Raw genomic sequence first — 20,441 nt, forward strand, 5'->3', positions numbered from 1 at the left:
TTTTTGAATTAAAAGGGATCAAGGCGGTGCATTTGTAAATGTCAGCGTATAATTGTCCAGAAACAGCAAACTAAAACATTCCACAGTAGGTAAGCATTGTATTTGTAGTGCATTGTGATACATAGGTTATCATTGTAGGCTCACCAGCTTACCAAGACACATTTTAGTGATAGCTAACAGATGTGGAAGATGTTTGGGTGACATTTCGAATTTGTAAAGCTGAGGTGTGTGGCGACTTTGATACCATACTGTTTGTAACCATTGCATGTGTGTAGCTACATGTAGTGTAGCAAAAGTTTCATTGCTGCAGCTAGCAGATAACTTAGGTGTAAATCCATACATAGGCACACAGCACAAGCAGTTGGATGAGTCATGAGAAGCCTCTATAATGTCTTATCTATTTATACATTTTGAAAATCTGACCTCAGGCACAGACATAAACAAGCATTTTATATTTCAGAAGTGCACCCAGCAGCAGTGCTTCTTCATCAAGTGCAGTGGCTCATGTGGGGTGTTGTTGCAGGTTACAGGAGGTGTGCTGTTAGTGAACGTGTGGTGCAGCAGGCCAGTCTTGGCGACATGGTGAAGGTCCAGAAGTCCACTAGGAGGAAGAGCTCTCACTGTCCCCGCAGACTGGAGGTACTGGAAAAAAACAACAACAATGCCTGGATGTTATTGTCCAGTCTCACTCCCTTCACTGTCAGATTGTGGAAAACACATTTCCTTTATGTTGATACCCAGCTCAGCCCCCACCTGTGCAATCTGTCATTTGAACAGCTGTAATGGTCAAACTGTACCTTCTTTGTGTCAGTGGAGATTCACTCTAATTTAAGGCTCTGCTGATGGGTATACAGTATATCCCACTTTACACATTCCACATTATTAAAAAGCCTCTGTCTGGATGTCTCTATCTTAGTTTACCAGACACTTTGCTCTCTATAGGCACATGAAACCACTAATTTTTAACCACCCAACTTAACCCATGTAACACTTAAGTCACAATAGGTGCGCGTAAAAACAACTTGACTCCCTGTCCCGGACCCCAGTGCTGTAGGCCCAAACATTTGTTTCTTTATTCAGGTCATTCACTTTATTTACTTACCAAATGCACAACAACTACAGAAGCAGTCGTCGTCATTAAAATTCTTGGTTCTCAGGCGCCCTCCAACAATACTAATTAAATATGTATAACAAGAAAATCGAACAAGTAAAAACAATCTGAGACATAAAATAGTGCAAGATAAAATACGGGGATAAAATATACCATAAATAAAATATGAAAGAATCTAAATTTGTGGTAGACAGTGACTGCAAGCGAATAAACACATGAATGTAGTGAAATGTTTGTATATAATGACAAGTATAAATACATATATATACACAGAGGAGTAAACAGCTAAGTGTATAAAAGATAAAAAACCTCTCATTGTGCCGAGGGAAATTACAGTGTGCCACAGCCTTTACCTGCATGAGGGGCTCAGAGGTTGTGCTCAAACAACAGGCAATACAATGAAAGTAATTTGTATTGAGATAAATTCACATCATCATATTCTAGTAAGCACCTCGGAGGCTGCAGTTGCTCGTTTAATGCATGCACTTTGTTCCGAAATTATTCATTACAGTCTGTCATGCAGTATTTGTTTTCAGCTAAGGATGATTATGAAAGTGATGAGATCATAGTGTGATGTAAGGTATCTTCCACTTCACAGTAACCAGTGCAGGGCCCGTTCAAAACGTGCCTGTTACAAATGGGCCGATCGCTTGGCCTCTGGTATTGCGCTCATCCAAAGATCGTCGTACTCAACATAGCAGCAACACACTCACCATGACATAGTTACGTCCTCTAGCAATGCTGCAGTATATGCGCCGGCAACGAAAGCGTTCATTCAGAGAGTTACATTGCTGATGTTTGAAAGGGTGACGTTTGCTACGATGCAACATCTCTCTGTTTGTTCTGAATGAACTGAGCAAGCATCAAAGATCGAGCTGAACCCAGCCTGCCATTCAGTGGTGTAACTGGATCTCCCCTCTCAATACACTACACAGTGTGTATATAATGCATGACTAATAAATTTGCCCAAAGATCTTGAGAGCTCACACTCGTCATTGCACTTCCGTCCATCCTCAGCAATACACCCACCAAGCGTGGGGTCGATCGGATGAACGGCTGTAGAGAAATTCGAAGGACAGATAAACACAGACGTACACAGAGACGCCTTCCCTTTTAGTCAGATATGGAAAATTAATCATGTTGAATAATCACTCATAGCAATCATAATCTGCCCTGTTTAATCCTGATTTCACCTGTCTGTTTTATTATTTGTTCCACCTTGTAGTTTTATTGAGAAGTAAGTGGAAATTAATGGCTAATCCACCTTCTCTAATCAGTATCCTCTCTCATACTTTGTGCTCAAACAATGAGGCATGAACAGTCGATATATTGACTGACTGATAAATTCATATGCTAACTAAATCGTGGCAGTCCCTGATGTTTCTTTTTACTTGTGCACTGGGCAAGAAGTTTTAGTTTATAATGGAATAGGTTCCATTTTATTTTCTATTTCCCCATCTCTTCACACTCTCCTGAAGAGCATGATTCGCTTGTTGAGATGAAGGTGTTTGTGTTCAATGGCTGTAATGGTTTGAGTGTGTTGCACCGCACCGATGGGGTTCGCTGAGCGCACGTAACATAATGTTAAGCGATATTATATGGTCGTTTGATCACGCCATGGTATGCACAGTGTGTTTGTGTCCAAGTGGCCCTCTCGTCCTGTGGTGATGTGCTGTAATGTGCCTGAACGCTGAAGTCATTTATCCCTCTTCAAGGGCAGCGGGGACACGCGGAGTGAGGGAGACCGACACAGAGAGAAAATGAGGATAAATTGGTGGGTGGGAGAGGAGAGAAGATTGGGGACTTGGAGAGAAAGGAGGTCTGGTCAGGAGACACACTCACGCAGACAGATGTATGTGTGCACACTGGAGGGTTTGTGTGGAGTCACTTATCTGCTGAAGGGTGGCTGTGTGCGACAAGGTTAATGTCCCCCCTAGAAAATCTCTGGGTGCTCAGGAGACATGACAACGACACACACATGCACACACTCTCTCTGTCACCTGCTGTGACCCCACGTCCTGCCCAGCAATGTGCATTTGTCTTTCAGAAAGGGGTGACGACTGAGTTTTTCTTTTTTTGTGATGGGCTCTCTTCCCTGTTAGATTTATGCCAGTATTTAGTTATGACAAAGTTTCATTTATATTTATATTGAACTTATTAAGCGTTTTTGACTTTGGCACCATCCAGTGGTAGTAGCAAGACAGCACACCCCGCAGACAACTTCCACCACCACCCACCCACAGATTCAACCCAGGGACAATGATAATATTTGACTGAAAGCAGCACATAGACTGCATAATTTCTTTACACATTTATGTCTCACTAAACAAACAAAGATGCTATAATGAAATAATAATCATAGACAAAGTACTTTTTGTTGATTTGTGTGCTGCTTTTTCTGTAGCTCATGTTCTCCTGTCTGTTTTGGTTCCACAGACTGGTGGTCAGACGGAGATGGAGGAGGTCCAGCCCCAGTCAGGCACCGAGCCTCCGCCACAGGAGGAGCCCCGAGGAGGAGATCCGTCCTCCGATGAAGCCCATCTCCAAACCTCTGCTTTAGTTTTGCCATCAGAGAGCTTGGACCAGAAGGAAACTCAGATGGACGTCGAGGAAAAGGGAGACTCTGCTGCCCAGCTCCAGGCCAAGCCGCTGTGGAAGCCCATTCCCCCTCTGCTGCCCGAGCCCCGCAGGAGCAGCACATCTGAGACCAGGGACCAGAGCTGCCAGACTGAGGAGCAGCTTCAGCAGACCAGCGCAGGCAGCCACGGTCATAACACAGGTGGGTGAGGATTTCTTTTCCTTTGCACTTCCTGCCGCTTTGATTCATCCACCTACAGGCTGAAACTGTCTGTCAGGCTCCTGCGTAGCTTCACTGCCAGAGCATCAGAGTATGGCTGACTGTGTGCTCCAAATCAAATCAAATGGTGTGTGTGCCCCCGAGGAAGAAATGGAAACCAGAGGAGGTGCTGCATTTAGTGTGCACTGCTGGTTAGACTAACATGCAAAACATTTTGTGAAAGTTTTATCTGGAACTTATTTAATTACACCAGCTCTAACATAACTATTGTCACGTTTTACAGTTGTCTGTTTGAACTTATGCACTGATAAGGTGCAAAAGAAAGTTGATGAATTTTTTTTTCTTATTTCCTTACATTTCACCGTCATAAACGTTGTAGTCTCAGTACAAGGCAGCATTTAGACACACATATAGGGGCCGCAGGATACACAAGCACAGAGTCTGACTACTGTTTGCAGCAACAATATAAAACTCCAACTTGCGATATAAAACTATCATCGAACGGCAGAAGTAGGAGTTTTGTTGTGTTGGGAAAAGACTGCGGTGCCCAAGGCTGGCCTCCACTTTGCTGCGATCCAAAAAACAGTTGGCTACGATGTTATGTTTCTTAAGCCTAGGTCAGACCAATGATTTGCGATGAGACAAAACCATTTTAGAACGTTGCAGAGAAAAGTTGCAGTGGCCAGTCTGAGCTCGACTCAAGCTGGCTGATGGGGCCACCTGCAACTCAGCTGATCAAATTGCGGTGGCTAAAATTAGGTGGCTAATAAAATGCTTTTGTAGTTTGAAGAAGTCATCTTAAGATGGTTATATGTGCAATACTCCCAAACAGAGAGGTGTTTTTTCTTTGTTACTGCTCCTGTAGCGTTATCCCCACCACCTGCAGTTGCTATCCTTCCTAGCTCGGCTGCCTGTTTCACCTGTAGAGACTGACCTCTAGTGGCATGTGCTGTGCACTACATACATCTATTGCATCTCAGCATATCAGTGTAGTAGAATGAGGAGCATCTGTATTTCTGATGGTGCTGAAAATCATACCTTCTGGATTTCTAAATACCACATCGACGTGATGTCAGTGTTTTCCATTATGACATCCGCCAGAGTTTTGCTGAGAGCTGGAGGACGATTCTCTGTGCAGAAGAGACGCTGCACTGAGTTAGTAGGAATTTGGTCCTAACTAAAAAAGGAATTTGCTGGCTCGAAATTAGGCCACACTTATCTGTGTCTCTCAGGTTGATCTTCTGAAACCACAGGCTGCCTGTACTGCCAATTTTGTGTCATTCCTTCAGTTGACAGCCAGTGTGTTTTATGTTTGACCCTAAAGCCAAGCAAGCCATTGATATTGGATTATAAAATGTAATACATGGCTGCTAAAGCTGCCATTATGATGATGTAATGTTTTCTGCAGATTGCTGACAGGTTTGTCTCCTTCCTTGGCTGCCTGTGTTCCTCTCTGCTTTTTCTTCATCTTAGTCCTCCTTCTTCCTTTAAAGCTTTCCTTGAAAACAGACGTAGATATCTTGATTCAGATCTAAATACTATGAGTTAATTTCTAACAGTGCCGCCAAAGAAAGAGTCGCACGTTCCTCGCTAAAGGAAGCTGTTTGCATGAAACAACGCTCCTGATTGGCCGATCTTTGACCCTGTTGCAAGGGGGGAGGAGGGGGGGGAGGTCGGCCGGTCGCTGACCTGCCCCGCTGGGATTAAAGCAGTAGCAGTTTTCCTGGGAGAAGTGTGGGGGGATGGGAGCAGGGAAAACACATTCTGTCACACATCAATACATAATCTCCACCTCTGTCTCTGTCAGACCTGCTCACACAGTTGTCATTCACATTTCTAACTCTCTTTCTGTCTGCGTCTTTGTGGGTGTGTCAGTCTGTCTGCTGGTCTGTTTGCCTTCTGGCTGTCGCTTGCTCACCTACACACACACACACACACACACACACACACACACACACACATTGCCATGTTGCATGTCTAACCCTGTGGGTTTGTGTGCTTGCGTGTGCATTCAAGCACGGGGGCCAGCAAGGCTTTAAACATGCAAAGTGTCTGTTTATAGTCTTGTTATCTGACCAGATGTAATTTAATCTTAGATAGAACAAAACGGCAAAGAAAATCTAGCATTCTTTCTGGTGAAAAAAACAAAATTACCAAAAATGATTTAATATATATGTTGACATGACGAACAAAACACAACATTTTCCTGTGATTGATAATAGCGCATCACAGCTTAAACATAAATTGTAGTTTGCGGGCTGTAATTGAAGTGCATCCTTCAAAACAACGAACAGTGGACATTTGTCACAGCTGGAAACACTGACGATGTTTAATTTGGGGCCTTGTCCCAGCCATCGCCGCTACAAAATGCTCTTTTTGTTGCGGCAAAATCATGTTCCCCCAGTCACCTTCTTTCACATCAGTACAATGTGAGAAATTAGACTTAAGTGTTTGACGTGATTACAGGTTCTGTGGTGGTGTTTGTGAGTGTAATTGCTCTGCTCTTGTGGCTGTTTACTCCTCTCTGTGCACATGCCCATCGCCATGCAAAGTTGACATAGCGTTGATGTAAAAATTAAGTCGCTGAAATAAAGAACATACATGAAAACAGGTAGAATGAGAGCACTTTGCCTCCGCACAATCCATCTTGGTTGTAGCCCCATGTGGGTCATGGAGCCACAGTCAGCTCACATTAATAATGCAGGAAGCATGGCCCCACTCCTGCTTTTTTATTTTTAATGTTTAAAGGTAAAGTAAAACTGTTTGGCACTCAGATCGATAAGTAAAAATAACACCCTAAAGGTGTATTTGTTGAATTTTTTTCTGTGTTTTCTGTTCCAGACAGATATGTGTTTTAGACTTATGTAGTGTTTTAGAAAGGCAGAATGAATTTGTTCTCTGCAGCATTTAATGCAGGATTGAAGATTCGACAAAAGACAAGCTGAACTGCTTTGTTTGGAAAATAGATGTCACAAAGATTTTTAAAATAAATCTCTGTTCTAAATAGCATACGTTGCACACGGCATATATCAGGGATGGGTATTGTGAGGATTTTATCGCTACTGCTACTCTTATGTATTTTTTTTTTTTTTTTTTTTTGCTTTTTAAAAACATATTATTTAAAAAAAGGATAAATTCAGAATTGGATTAGTATAGCATGGTTGTATATGATGTCATACATCAGTGCACTGTCCAGATGAATGGCAGGCAAGACTACCAGCACTGTACAAATGCCTCTGATTTATGGTGTTCACAGCTGTTCCAGTTGATCAAATTAGAAAAAAAACACCAAAGGTCACTTAAAATCCTGAAAATTTTAGGACATAAAGGGGAGAAGTAAAGCTTTGTTCAGCTGATCGTGTAATGTTTGTAACATTAGGACGTCTTGAGAACGAGGTAATTTGTAATGACAATCATGTCCGCAGCAGGCAAATTAGTCAAATTGAGAGAACAATTACTTTTCACTTTGTATGGCTCATTCAGCAGTTTTATATAGTCATGTTACTCTATTTCCACTTCACGCAGTGTATGGATTTCTCATTTCCTGCCCTCCATCTGAATTTTGTGCGTCTTAATGGTCACGTGATTGTAAACACGCAGTTCAATATTTTAAATATAACTAAATGTTGTTTCTGGAGCAGCAGCAATAATGTTACATCTGGAAAGTCGCTGTATCAACTCAATGATATCTCACTGGAAACAAAACTGAAGTATCAACGAAATAAATCAAATTCCTGACATCTCAATACTTAGTGAAGTCCACAGGGTTCCCACAGTCATGGAAAACATGGAAAAGTTGTGGAATTTCACAATCACATATTCCAGGCCTGGAAAAGTAATGAGATCCGTAAAAATCATTGGAAGTTGTGGAAAAGTTTTGTTGTGTATAATGAAATTGTTACAGTTATCTTACATAGATAATCTCCCACGTTATCTAACATAACGGCTTTGTTTTTCTGAAGCTGTTGACATCAGGTCGCGCTAATATTCATTGATGTATAACTACATTTTGTTCACCATCACATACATTTCCTCCATGTATGCCAGCTAACTAAAGATAAGATAAGATAAGATTAAACTTAACTGATCCCACAGCGGGGAAATTCACATGTTACAGCAGCTCAAATAGTTGAATGGCGAAAGAATACGCTGGGCAAGTAGGACCATTTTTTTTCGTGGGTCTTTGACAAGTCATGGAGAGGTTTTGAAATTTTGTCCATGAAAATGTGTGGGAACCTTGAGTCTAGAGAGAGTAAAGAGCACAGACATCAGTCAGTGTCTGTGCTCCTTCTTCTGCCAGCAGCAAGAATTGGCCAGTTTTTAATAATTGAAATTTTGATCAGTGGCAAATTACAGTTTTCATTTCAACTTGTTTGTTACAACTTGCTATTAGTCGAGCTAGCGCACTGTGCTTTTGTGAAACATAATGTTAGTGGCGGTGAATGAGAGACTGCGGACAGACCATATGATAGCAGATTTCAGTACCCATCCTGACTGTATATAGCGCTAAATCGCATATTGCTATTGTAGACATTCCCCTGATGCTGTTATTGATTAGTACGGGTCACAGTGAGTGCAGTAGTGGGATATATTATAATTCCCAGATCAACACAGCTTTCAAACAACCAGCAATGTGACAGGTGAGATGTGATTTTCTCACTGCCCTTACAGTATTATTGTGGCAGTAAAATTGAAGACAGCATAAAAGCAGGTCAGTAAATCAAACAAAATATGAAATCCCTACCAGTGTCACTGTCGCTGTTCTCCAGCTGACCCTGCGCTCCCCGGTGATTGAGGTCGAGCAAAAGCAAAACGCTTTCCAATACACACCGGTGCATTTCCTCCTTGGTCACGTTCACACTTTTGCCCGATAAAGTGGCACCGTGTGACACTCAAGCTGAAGTATCAGATGCTGCGTTGGCTCTGAACACTGTTGGAATAAGCACAAAAAATTTTGTCATCAGCATGACTCTGCCCCCCCCTCGCTGCATGTTTGCCAACAGTCTCACTTGAGCTGTTGTCCTCTGAACGAGCATCACACAGACTGAATTTGTAAGAAATGTTTTCCATTAATCTGTTAATGTCTGCGCCCTGTATTTCCTTTCTGATCACATCTTTGACCAAACTAAGAAAGCAGCAATGTTTTTAATGGTGAACTTAAATTATAAGGAGAAGGCAGATGACCTGCTTTCTCATCGTCATCGTTGAGTGTGTGTATGTGTGTGTGTGTGTGTGTGTGTGTGTGTTAGCATGGCGGTAATGAGGTCAGAGTGAATCACTGTCTCATACAGACCCCATTGTGTGACTATGATTGTGCATGCCCTTTCAAGCACACTGCACTATACTTTGGTTCTTACCAGGTCCCCAGAATTCCCAGGTGATGGCGTATTTCTCCGAGACTGTCACACTCTGATGTAATTATATGCCGTCTTTGATGAAATGCAATCTCTCTCCTGCTCTCAAGGTCTCTGTGTGGAGCCCGGAGATCCTCCTCTGCTCCAGCAGCCTCTGCAGACCTCCAAGTCCGGGATTCAGCAGATAATTGAGTGCTTCCGTTCAGGTTGGTGTCTGAGTGTGTTTTCTTATTATTCGTTCAGTTTTTCCATTTATTATTTTGATGCAGGCACGTGCAAGTGTTTTTCCAGATGAGAGAAATGAAGCTGTCTGTGTCTTTGTGCCTTGCAATATTTAAAAATGATCCATCAAGAAATTGAAAAGAAGGAAGGGTGTACAGGAGGTATTTGATGTGAAGCAATTTTTATTCTGAAAATTTTTTTGTAGTCTGTCACCGGCGGTCAGTCACTTTCGCACTTCCTCTAGCGAACTTACAATGAATGACCAGACAACACAACAATCGGTGTCTTGAGTGTTCCTGTATGTGTGCGACAGTAAGTCACACAGGTACTGTCATCTGTGTGAGTCACCCTGACAGTGCTTATGGCACGAAACGTGCATGTGTCGGCACACATGTGAGTCAGATATCTAACGGAGCATACAATACACGCTGCTAGACAGAGGACATGCGTATGAGTCACATATCCAACAAAGCACTGAATACTTCCATATAGACAAGTTGAATTGAAGTGAGTCAGCGTGCTGATGACAGTGATGGAAAAAGTGAGGCTGATGACAGCGGTGACACAAAAGTAGCACCTAATACAAAGGCAATAATCGTGGGATTTATATTGGGATGGGGGGATTTACCTCACAGGTATTTTACACAGTGTGGAATTTATCAGCTTCTTTGTTTCCTGCCTTCGTTATTCTGTGGCTGTGTTCTCTGTTTAAAGCTCCACTCCAGCCAGTGTTGCCTCCTGTTTTTTTGGCAAGGAGATTTAAAAGTGGAGAGGTCACAGCATCATGCCCCATCATATCCTCGGGGTGCGACACGCAAAATCTGATCTGCAGTTGCCAAAAGGCTCAATAGCATGAACACTATCATAGAACATGGGATGATTGATTGATAGTGTCATACTCCATATCTCCCATGAGGTCAGAGAGTATATCCCATCCTTCAATAAACAGCCTTCTTTTTTGGTTATCATTCTTTCTCAAACAGTGAAAGGGTATGTGGTAAGTAGTTGGACGTGATCTATTACTATAGCAACCACACTTCCGTTCTAATATACGTGTCAAAGCGATAGCATGGATATTAGCATGGATAGCGACAGTGGTCACTCTAACAGAAGTTACACCAACAGGTTAATTAAACAACCTGATTTTAAATCCGTATTTTTACGAAACAGAGCTTCCACTCTGCGGCCTTACTTGGGTAATCAGAGTTGAAAAATGTGACATCTGGTTTAAACAGCTATTTTGAATTTTGAAAATCTCAGAAATTGATTCAGCATCCTCAATAGCCTCCCCTGTGACAGGTAGACTCTGTGTAAGGCTAGTGACTGAAAATTCAGTTTTTTTTTATTTATTTATTTGAGGTATAGTGACAAATTTAGGCCAAAGCAAGTGTAATTTTCAAGATAGAAAGGTCAACTTGGGCTCAAATTGAAGCTTATCATCTTGGGAAGTTTTCTATGTACAAGTGAAGCAGTGATATTAAACACAAAGTGAGTCTTTGTCAAACGGACAGTTATTGTTTTTTGGGGGATGATGTGTATCATTCATTCATCTTCTAACCGCTTCATCCTCTTGAGGGTCGCGGGGGGGCTGGAGCCTATCCCAGCTGACATCGGGCGAGAGGCAGGGTACGCCCTGGACAGGTCACCAGACTATCACAGGGCTGACACATAGAGACAAACAACCATTCACGCTCACATTCACACCTACGGACAATTTAGAGTTATCAATTAACCTAGTCCCCAATCTGCATGTCTTTGGACTGTGGGAGGAAGCCAGAGTGCCCGGAGAGAACCCACGCTGACACGGGGAGAACATGCAAACTCCACACAGAAGGGCTCCCACGCCCGGGATCGAACCGGCAACCCTCTTGCTGTGAGGCGAGAGTGCTAACCACCACACCACCGTGCCGCCCATGATGTGTATGATATTTTGAAATAAAATGGCAGCAAGCCCCAGAATCCTATTTTGTTACTTTCCCCTTTGTGTCATGATACACCTTGCCAAATTTCATCCTTCCAGAAAAGGGGTTTTGGGCCCCCTGAGACCAAACGGTCCAAAATTGGGGGTGCACGTAATCAACTTGTGATGGCCCCAGGTATAGGCTAACAGGAAATAATAATGGAAAAAGGGGCTGGACCTGGACTTTATCTCTTACATAGCCTACTGTAGTCTGTAGATGTTACACATACTCTGTGAAAACTTTTAAGTACACATCGCTGTGCTGCGTCCAAAAACCAAGGAAACAATCCCACTTAATGACGAAAGCCCGCCCTCTTGTTTTGCCTGTAACTCACACAACCCTACAGTGAATGTGTGCTGCATGTGTAGCCAGTAAAAAAAATACAGTCCAAGGCAAATCCAGTCTGAACGGTCCACATCCATTATATCTGCAAAATACAAGGTGAAATGACTCACTAGCTCACAATGACCATTATCGGTTTTGCGACATGAACAAGAGACATGAACTTGAAGAGTGACATATGACCTGCAGCGTCTAGTACAGTCTTATGTCGTCTTCCCCTTTAGCAATCTTCTTTTTTAAACTTTGAGCACAAAATTAAGTTATTAGTCAAAAAATATGTGGTGAACAGTGACTAACGCTAATCAACCACTCAGGAAATGACAATATGAGAATACATATTGTAAATGCATATAGTGTACAGACGATGAAATGATGAATGAAACATGTACATGGTATAAGTCTCGTACTTCTCCCTGCAATCACTGCAAGTAATCATCTCTGCTTTTCTTTGGCTTGCAGGCACGAGTCAGCTGAAGCACATGCTACTGAGGGAGGTGGACACCATCTTTGAGTGTAAAGTGTGTCGCAGTCTGTTCAGAGGCCTGCCCAACCTCATCACGCACAAAGAGTACTACTGCCTATCACGGCTGCCGGAGCCCGACGGTTAGTGACACAACGCATTAGGATGCAGACACGCACACATATCCACACGTCTAGAATACTTAGACTTACTCGTAGTCCTACTCTCAAGAATCAAAGCACAGAATACAACATCAAAGATAAAACAAGCATGAACTTGATGATAAAATCAATAGGCAGAACAGGTAAGACACAATCTCCAGGAGCCAAGGCCAGAACTTTCGTGCATGCTGAGGACACGCAAATGCAATCTTGTACAGATCACACAGACAAACAGAGACTCCTTGAACAAGGCGGGGATCAAACTGACTTGAGCTCAGCACCCATACACACAGTTTACTCAACACACACACACACAAACGTATGCACGGAATCATAGATTACTTTAACATCTCCTCAGGCTTCTTCACATTTTACTCTCATATTCTGTCACTCCAAGGTTTCTTCTCTCTCTTCAACACCATCTGTCTCCTACTCATTATTCTCCTCTTATCTCCTCTGTCTGTATATGGTGCTTTTTCATTCCTTTACACACAAACTCACATGCATATAGTAACACGTCCACGTCATCCATCATTTCCCTCACTCAAAGTGCAGTTTCTCCTCTGCTCTCCTCTCATATCAGTAAGGAAATTGACTTTGATCCAGCAGCATTTGTGTTTTATCTACTTCTCATTAGCCACAGCGTGTATCCACGTCTCTATTCTTGCTGCTTAGATGTGGTAGGAGACTCAGGGAAAGCATGAAGCCTTCAAGTGTTTTCTCCATCCTGATTCAGCTCTCCTTTCCTCCTAAAAGAAAAATCAATGGAAACACAAACGGTCAATTATATTCTGCACAGTTTTATCCACTGCAATGATTGTTGTTGTAAAAAAGAACTTTGTTTCATCACAGTCTTCTCTCTGTTTGCCTGCGGTCTTAATTAAGTTGTTCCTTGGCTTAATTTTTCTCAATCAAGAGTCCATTACCAGTGGCTGAAAGTGTATCGTATTGTTATTTTGATAAACGACTTAATTGGTGTCTGTTTGTCACCATTGAGACGCTGAGTATTAATTGTGCGGTGACTGCATAAACAAAACGGTTTTTCTGTGAAACGCTTAATTCTTCACCATCCAGCCCTGACAGTGGACCTATACAGTCTCCAGTGATGATTTGTGGTCCATTTTTAAAGTGCCCTAAAATTCAATTCCTCTCTCTCCATCCGCTCTTTATCTCCTGTTGTAAAGAATGGTGTGAAATACACTTGCGCGTTTACCAGAAGAGGAATATCCACACAAAGGAGGCTTTAGAGAGGCAAAATAATTGCATTCACTCTAAAAGAAAGAGCTGTGCGGGTAAGAATATGTGCCAAACCAAAAGTGCACAAACAGGAGACGTTTTGTAGCCAGAGACCCTCATCTTCCCTAAATGGAGTCACACAAACCCATCCACATGATGCCTCTTCTGTGGCCATTTTAGAAGAGTTTAGTAATACAAAAGAGAATTGGAGCGGGGGGGGGGGGGGGGGGGTGATCAGTCTCTGTGAGATGATGTCTCTTTTTATATTTTTGTGCTTTTATCTGATGCACAATTTGCCACAAGAAGAAGGCAGGCAGGGGTTCGGTGATGTGCTCAAAGACATTTAGACATTTTGAGAGGACACATACAGTAGGCTGCAGATTCTTGGTCTGTAAGGGTTGTCAAGTGATGACTTCACAGCTAAATTAAATGATTGTATGATTAGGATAAATACCAAAATCTTTCCTTTTTTTTTGGTTCATTATTTATTACTATCTAACATCAAGACTACAGCCTAGTTCAGAATGCCAGGCCAAATCTGTTTTTCGCATAGCCAGATTAATTTTCAGAAGGTATGGAGAGCAAAAATCCACCTTAAGTGGATTTTTTTTTTTTTACAAATTAGATCAAAACCACATTTGGAGGTTGTTTGAAATGCGATTCCAATCGGATTTCTACAGATCCAACTCAGTCCGCGCACTCACACACAGCATCAAATCCAAAGTGATGGAGGACAGCATGGAGAATAATGGAGATAATAATAATAATAATACATTTAATTTAAAGGCGCCTTTCTAACACTCAAGGACACTGTACAATAAATTAAAAAAAATACATATGAACTCAGTTCAACTTTTAGAATGCAGCAGCGCGCACCGCATGTCGTGACAAGAGCCAACCAATCACAGCTGACGGATATCTTTCCTTTCATCCGTAAATATCAGTCTGTGATAAATACGGAGAGGAAGTTGATCATTTTTGTGCAGAGCTGTCAGAGCTCAACATCTGTCCCACAGACAATAGGCCTACACACAAACAGCGCCTTAGAGAAGATCAGCTCTGCACTCAGGATTTCTGGTGAATAGGCTATGATAAAGAACTTGTTGAGGTTGCCACACTCTGGAATGCTGGTGCAGAAAAGACAAGTAGCACCCAGCTCCTGACCTCACGTTTTCCAGGCTTTTAAAGACTCAGCATATGTGCGGCCCTTTAGCTAGTGGAAAAAGTTAGCTTTTATTTATTCAAATATATTTTCTTTATTCCTGTAAAAACTGTTTGTAAAATCAGGGATAACTTGCTGGATGTTGTAAAACACCAACTAAGTTCAAGCACTTGTGCTTCTAGTTTTAAATGATTTCAATTATTTTTTTGGATTGTCCTTTTATAGGTTCGTCAGGTGACGACAGACAGAGCGTAGCCATGAAGGATTTATTGGACGCCATATATCCCAGAGTCCCAGACTACGTGGTCAGACTGGAGCCCATTCAAACCACTACCAAGGCCGTGTTCCAGTACCTCACCACAGAGGAGGAGCTGGCCAGATATCCATCGCACACACCAAGGTAGGTGGTGTACGCTGGTGGATTAGAGTGTGCTGTAACTTTTAAAATGTAACTTATTAGGTTGCGCGGTTGTTCGTCGAGGAACACAACACAAATCCTGGTTGCGCAATATGGTTTCTTTAGACGTGACTTCTTGTCTTGTCAGACCCTCATTGTTTGTCTCAACGTTCCTCACAGTGCCAGAGAAAGTCCTGTAGCATGGGAAGGCGAACAAGTGGAGGGTGTGGACACCAACCAGACGAGCCAGCCGGGAGGATCAGAGAGCCACAGCAGCCCAGGACACAATCAGGGACAGAGGAGATGGGAGGCTGAGGAGGAGGCTAAAGAGGAGCAGCCACAGCATGAAGACGAGGGTTCCACTAGTGGGGTAGGTGACCAGGCATAGTAAAGGCAGCGGGCTCGGACTAAATATACAACAAGTGTCATTGCTAGGATGTGTCGCATAGTTATCCACATTGCCTCGTTTAATATAGTCAGTTGTTTACTCCTGTCTTTGTTGTCTCCCTCCCATCCAGGTTGAGGACGTGACAATCTCCTGTTGTCTATGCGGTCAGGACTTCAACTCACGCCGGAGCATCAGACGCCACTGCCGCAAAATGCACCAGACCAAACTGGAAGAGCTTCGAAAGTTCACAGAGACACGTACAGTGCCCACAAGCCTGCTCTCTATGGTGAAAGGTAAGAGGTCAATCAAATTACAATGAAAAACTACGAAAACGATTGAATGTGGTGATTTCAAAATATTCGTCAGAATGATAAGATATTGTTTTGTGTTTAATTTTTTTTGTCATAGAAATCATTTTAATTTTAGCTTTCAAAGGAAACACATGAAATAATAACCCTTGTTTTTGTTGCTGCAGGTCGGCCAAGGACTCTCAGCACACCGACTGGAAAATCCTGCCCAGTGTGCCTCAAAACCTTCGCCACCAAAGCCAATGTACGCCGTCACTTTGACGAGGTGCATCGCGGTCTACGGAGGGACACCATCACACCCAGCATCGCCTCACGGCCTGGCCAGCCCTTCTCTCTGGAGGTCACACCCCCCAGGAAGAGCAACAATGCCTCTCCAACCCGTGCCCCCAACTCCAAGCCCACCCCTGTGAACACTAAACCGACACCTTCAAACCAAAACCAGCCCAAACCTCAGAGTCCAGCCTCGAACTCTCAACAGGCAACCACAGCCTCGTGTCGCTGCACGCTCTGCAAGAGGAACTACAGCTCTCAGGTTTGTTTGTTGGCAGCAAGATATACACTCAGTTGTTTCTTAGAGATTGGGAGTCACAATGACTATGAAGATGTACCTCATACAGCCCCACTTCAAAACTCCTCCTTTAAATTGGACTAATCATGTTTATTCTAAAGGAGGAAAATTAATTAATTGATGTTGATTTTTTTCTGTGTATTTCAGCTCATGTTGAAGAGACACATGCGTATTGTCCACAAAATATACAGCATCAAAAGTAACAGGCCCTCTACCACTCCAGCCCCCTCTACTCCGGCACCGACTCCTAACAGCACTAACGTAGGCACAAGCAACAGTGTCAGAGTAAAAGAGGAAGCAGTGGAGCACTCAGAAGAAGAAGAAGACGATGAGGAGGAGGAGGATATTGACAGCAGTCCAGCCCCGTCACCCAGTGACAGCACTGGGACAGCTAAAGGTGTTCCTGTGGCACAAAGCCCCATGAAGGTGAAGGAGGAGGAGGCCCCCTCGAGCCCGAAGATGACGGCATCCTTTCCTCCGTCATCCTCGCGCGGTGGCAACATGTGTAGCGGGAGCCTGCCTGCCAAAATGACCAAACTGTCAGTTGGTTTTGACTTCAAGCAGCTCTTCTGCAAACTGTGCAAGCGACAGTTCAGCTCACGTCAGAACTTGACAAAGCACATTGAGCTGCACACAGACGGCAACGACATCTTCATTAAGTTCTACCGCTGCCCTCTCTGCCGCTACGAGTCACGCCGCAAACGCGACGTCCTGCGCCATGTGACTGTGGTCCACAAGAAGTCGTCTGCCTACCTCGCCAAGATCATGCCCAAACTGGAGAGCAGGGCGGTGAAGAGGCTAGCTGAGGTAGTCCTCAACAGTTCCACCCCCACCAAGAGGACAAGTAGCGTCGCCAAAGAGGAAGTGAACGGACGTCACGCTTCTTCATCCTCCTCTTCCTCTTCTCCCTCACCTCCTATCACTCGCAAGCAAGAGTGCTCCACATCTGCCCCAACCACCTTATCAGCCACCTCCTCCTCCTCCTCGGCCCCACCTCCTGCTGCTGTCACTCGGAAACAGCTGGACCTCTCATCACCAGCTTTCACCCCGTCCCCTCCTGTCACCCGCAAGCAGGAGAGACAGCAGACCCACCCGCCTCGTCCCATCAGCCCCCCGCTGACCCGCCGTAGTGAAAAACACACACATCAACGCAACTCCTCCTCCACCACCACCAGCTCGGCCAGCAATCAAACCCCACACACCCGACGACATGACACTCAGTCGGAGAGCAGCGGCACGGGGTCGTCGTCCTCCACTGAAGTTAGAGTGACCAAGAACTTCTCCCTGCACGCCTGCGACCAGTGTGGACGAGCCTTTGCCAAGAAGGTATTGGATTTTCAATTACTGACATAAATTTCTCCTTTTTTTTAAAAGAAACACCTTGTAGACTTTTTCCCAGTGAGAAATAACATCATTTGTCACTAAACTTTAAAGGTACAGTTCATCCCAAAATAAAAACATATATTTTATCTCTTACCTGTACTGCTACGTATCAATCCAGGCCTTACCCGCACTAATACATTTGCACTTCAAAATGCAAAACTATTGTTGCATATATACCTATATACCTGTCTCCGCACTACTCTGGCATTTTGGAACATACATTCAGGTCCATATATATTTTAGCTGTTTACCAAAACATATCCAAGATACAGTTATATAATCAGTATCGGCTTAAATTGCAGACTCTCAGCTTTAATCGAAGGGTATTCACACCCAAATTGGAGGAAGGGTTTAGGAATTACAGCTCTTTAATATGTAGTCGCCTCCTTTTTATGTGATCAAAAGTAATTGGACAATTAACTCAAAAGCTGTTTCATGGGCTGCATGGGCTATTCTGTCTTTAATCCATCATCAGTTAAGCAGGTAAAAGGTCTGGAGTTGATTCCAGTTGTGGCATTTGTATTTGGAAGCTGTTGCTGTGAACCCACAACATGCAGTCAAGGGAGCTCTCAATGGAAGTGAAACAGACCATCCTTAGGCTGAAAAAAGAAGAAGATATCCATCAGAGACATAGCGGAAATGTCAGGAGTGGCCAAATCAACAGTTTTGTAGTGGTGTGCTCAGGAACTCAAAAAGGCCTGGACATCCGTGGAAGACACCAGTGGTTGATAATCACAGGATCCTTACCATGGTGAAGAAAAAATCCCTTCCAGCCACGTGAAGAACACTCTCCAGGAAGTAGGTGCATCAGTATCTAAGTCTACCATAAAGAGAAGATGTCATGAGAGCAAATACAGAGGGTTCACCAAGGTGCAAACCATTAATCAGCCTCAGAAATTGAAAGGCCAGATTAGACTTTGTCAAAAAACATCTAAAGAAGCCAACCCAGTTCTGAAACAGCATTCTTTGGACAGATGAAACTAAGATCAACCTGTACCAGAATGAAGGCTTGGAAGGACACATGACCCAAAGCACACTGCATCTTCTGTAAAACATGGTTGAGGCAGTGTGATGACATGGGCATGCATGGCTTCCAATGACACTGGGTCACTAGTGTTTATTGATGATGTGACAGAAGCAGCAGGATGAATTCTGAAGTGTATGGGGATATACTTTCTGCTCAGATTCAGCCAAATGCAGCAACGTTGACTGGACGGCGCTTCACAGTACAGATGGACAATGACCCAAAACAAACTGCGAAAGCAACCCAGGAGTTTTTTTAAGACAAAGAAGTGGAATATTCTGCAACGGCCAAGTCAATCACCAGATCTCAACCCGATTTAGCATGCATTTCACTTGCTTAAGACAAAACTTAAGGCAGAAAGACCCACAAACAAGCAACAACTGAAGACTGCTGCAGCAAAGGCCTGGCAAAGCATCACAAAGGAGGAAACCAAGCGTTTGGTGATGTCCATGAGTTCCAGACTTCAGGCGGTCATTGCCTGCAAATGATTCTCAACAAAGTATTAAAAAACAAACATTTTATTTTTGGCAATGTTAATTTGTCCAGTTACTTTTGAGCCCCTGAAATGAGGAGAAAATGGTCGCAATTCCTACATGTTTCATAGGATATTTTTATTCAACCCCTTGAATTAAATCTGAAAGTCTGCGCATCTCAGTTGTTTCATTTTAAATCCAATGTGGTGGCGTGCAGAGCCCAAATCATGAAAATTGTGCCACTGTCTAAATATTTCTTGGCCTAACTGTATGTTTCTAATTGCCCCGACTTTCTTCGACGATGGATAATGCTCCTGTTACTGCTCTAATATGTTGCCGTATTTGCTTTGTAGCAACTTGATATTGGCCAAAGAGATGTCTGCCTTCTCTCAAATATAATCGAGCTAGATGGCACTCAGCTTGGGGTGCGTGATGCGCTAAAAAAATTGGCCATTGTTACTTTAAAGCTGTCTCAACTAGTCGTTTAACTCCATATTATGAAACTAACCCTCTGCAGCATGTATCTGTGTACTGTGTATGGATTTATTCAAAGTGAATGATCTTCTCTTTCAATTTTTTTGTCAGCTGTACCTAGAGTCTCACAAGCGAAGTCACCGTAATGCAGCGACGGCAGCAGCCAGCCGGAGGAAAGGAGTCAGCACCCGCTCCAAATCCCTGGTCTGGTGAAACACACATACTGTAAGAACACAAGAGGGTTTACCTGCTGTACAAGGACTCTGCTGCTTCATCGCTGTCTGTTTGTCCTCCTCTCATTCCTTTTTTCTCTGGATTTCCTTCTGTCTTGTTTTCTCTCTCTGCAAATACTGCTGCTGTTGTGTATTCAGAAACCACAAAGTGCGTGTGTACTCGAGCAACTTAGTGAATGTCTGCGTGTGCGAGTTTGCTTGTGATACACGGATTTCCTCTGCAGCGAGAGCGGTGTGTGTTTATGTTTGTGTAGAAGACCATTCCCCAGGGCAAAGATAAGACACCACGCTGATTCTGCAGGCTTTAATTGACCGCTAAGCACGTTCACCAGCTGTTTCCTGTGTTCTTCCTCTCGCTCTATTTCTCCTTGTATCAGTCTGCTCATT

General features: G+C 43.4%; 1 protein-coding gene and 1 long non-coding RNA gene across 4 annotated transcripts in view; one reads left to right on the plus strand and one right to left on the minus strand.

Annotated features, from left to right (window-relative positions):
• Nucleotides 1-20,441, plus strand: part of znf800b (zinc finger protein 800b) — a 40,498-nt gene that overhangs the window by 15,344 nt on the left and 4,713 nt on the right. For 2 of the 3 annotated variants that reach the window (XM_078165095.1, XM_078165094.1), the window contains exons 2-11: nucleotides 524-639; nucleotides 3,548-3,890; nucleotides 9,373-9,468; nucleotides 12,247-12,390; nucleotides 15,032-15,206; nucleotides 15,384-15,573; nucleotides 15,722-15,884; nucleotides 16,067-16,431; nucleotides 16,615-17,793; nucleotides 19,933-20,046. In XM_078165095.1, the coding sequence (XP_078021221.1) occupies nucleotides 580-639; nucleotides 3,548-3,890; nucleotides 9,373-9,468; nucleotides 12,247-12,390; nucleotides 15,032-15,206; nucleotides 15,384-15,573; nucleotides 15,722-15,884; nucleotides 16,067-16,431; nucleotides 16,615-17,793; nucleotides 19,933-20,034 (2,817 nt within the window). In that variant the 5' untranslated portion in view covers nucleotides 524-579 and the 3' untranslated portion in view covers nucleotides 20,035-20,046. The remainder of the gene's footprint in view (nucleotides 1-523; nucleotides 640-3,547; nucleotides 3,891-9,372; nucleotides 9,469-12,246; nucleotides 12,391-15,031; nucleotides 15,207-15,383; nucleotides 15,574-15,721; nucleotides 15,885-16,066; nucleotides 16,432-16,614; nucleotides 17,794-19,932; nucleotides 20,047-20,441) is intronic. The other variant, XM_078165096.1, reaches the window with a different exon arrangement.
• LOC144461743 (uncharacterized) lies at nucleotides 509-20,131 on the minus strand. Its single transcript, XR_013490379.1, has 3 exons — nucleotides 20,069-20,131; nucleotides 8,653-8,838; nucleotides 509-642 (listed from the first exon to the last, which is right to left on the minus strand). It is a non-coding gene; the product is annotated as an uncharacterized LOC144461743 (long non-coding RNA).

Source organism: Epinephelus lanceolatus, chromosome 23 (genome assembly GCF_041903045.1).
Source record: "Epinephelus lanceolatus isolate andai-2023 chromosome 23, ASM4190304v1, whole genome shotgun sequence".
In the NCBI taxonomy this organism is placed as follows: domain Eukaryota; kingdom Metazoa; phylum Chordata; class Actinopteri; order Perciformes; family Serranidae; genus Epinephelus; species Epinephelus lanceolatus.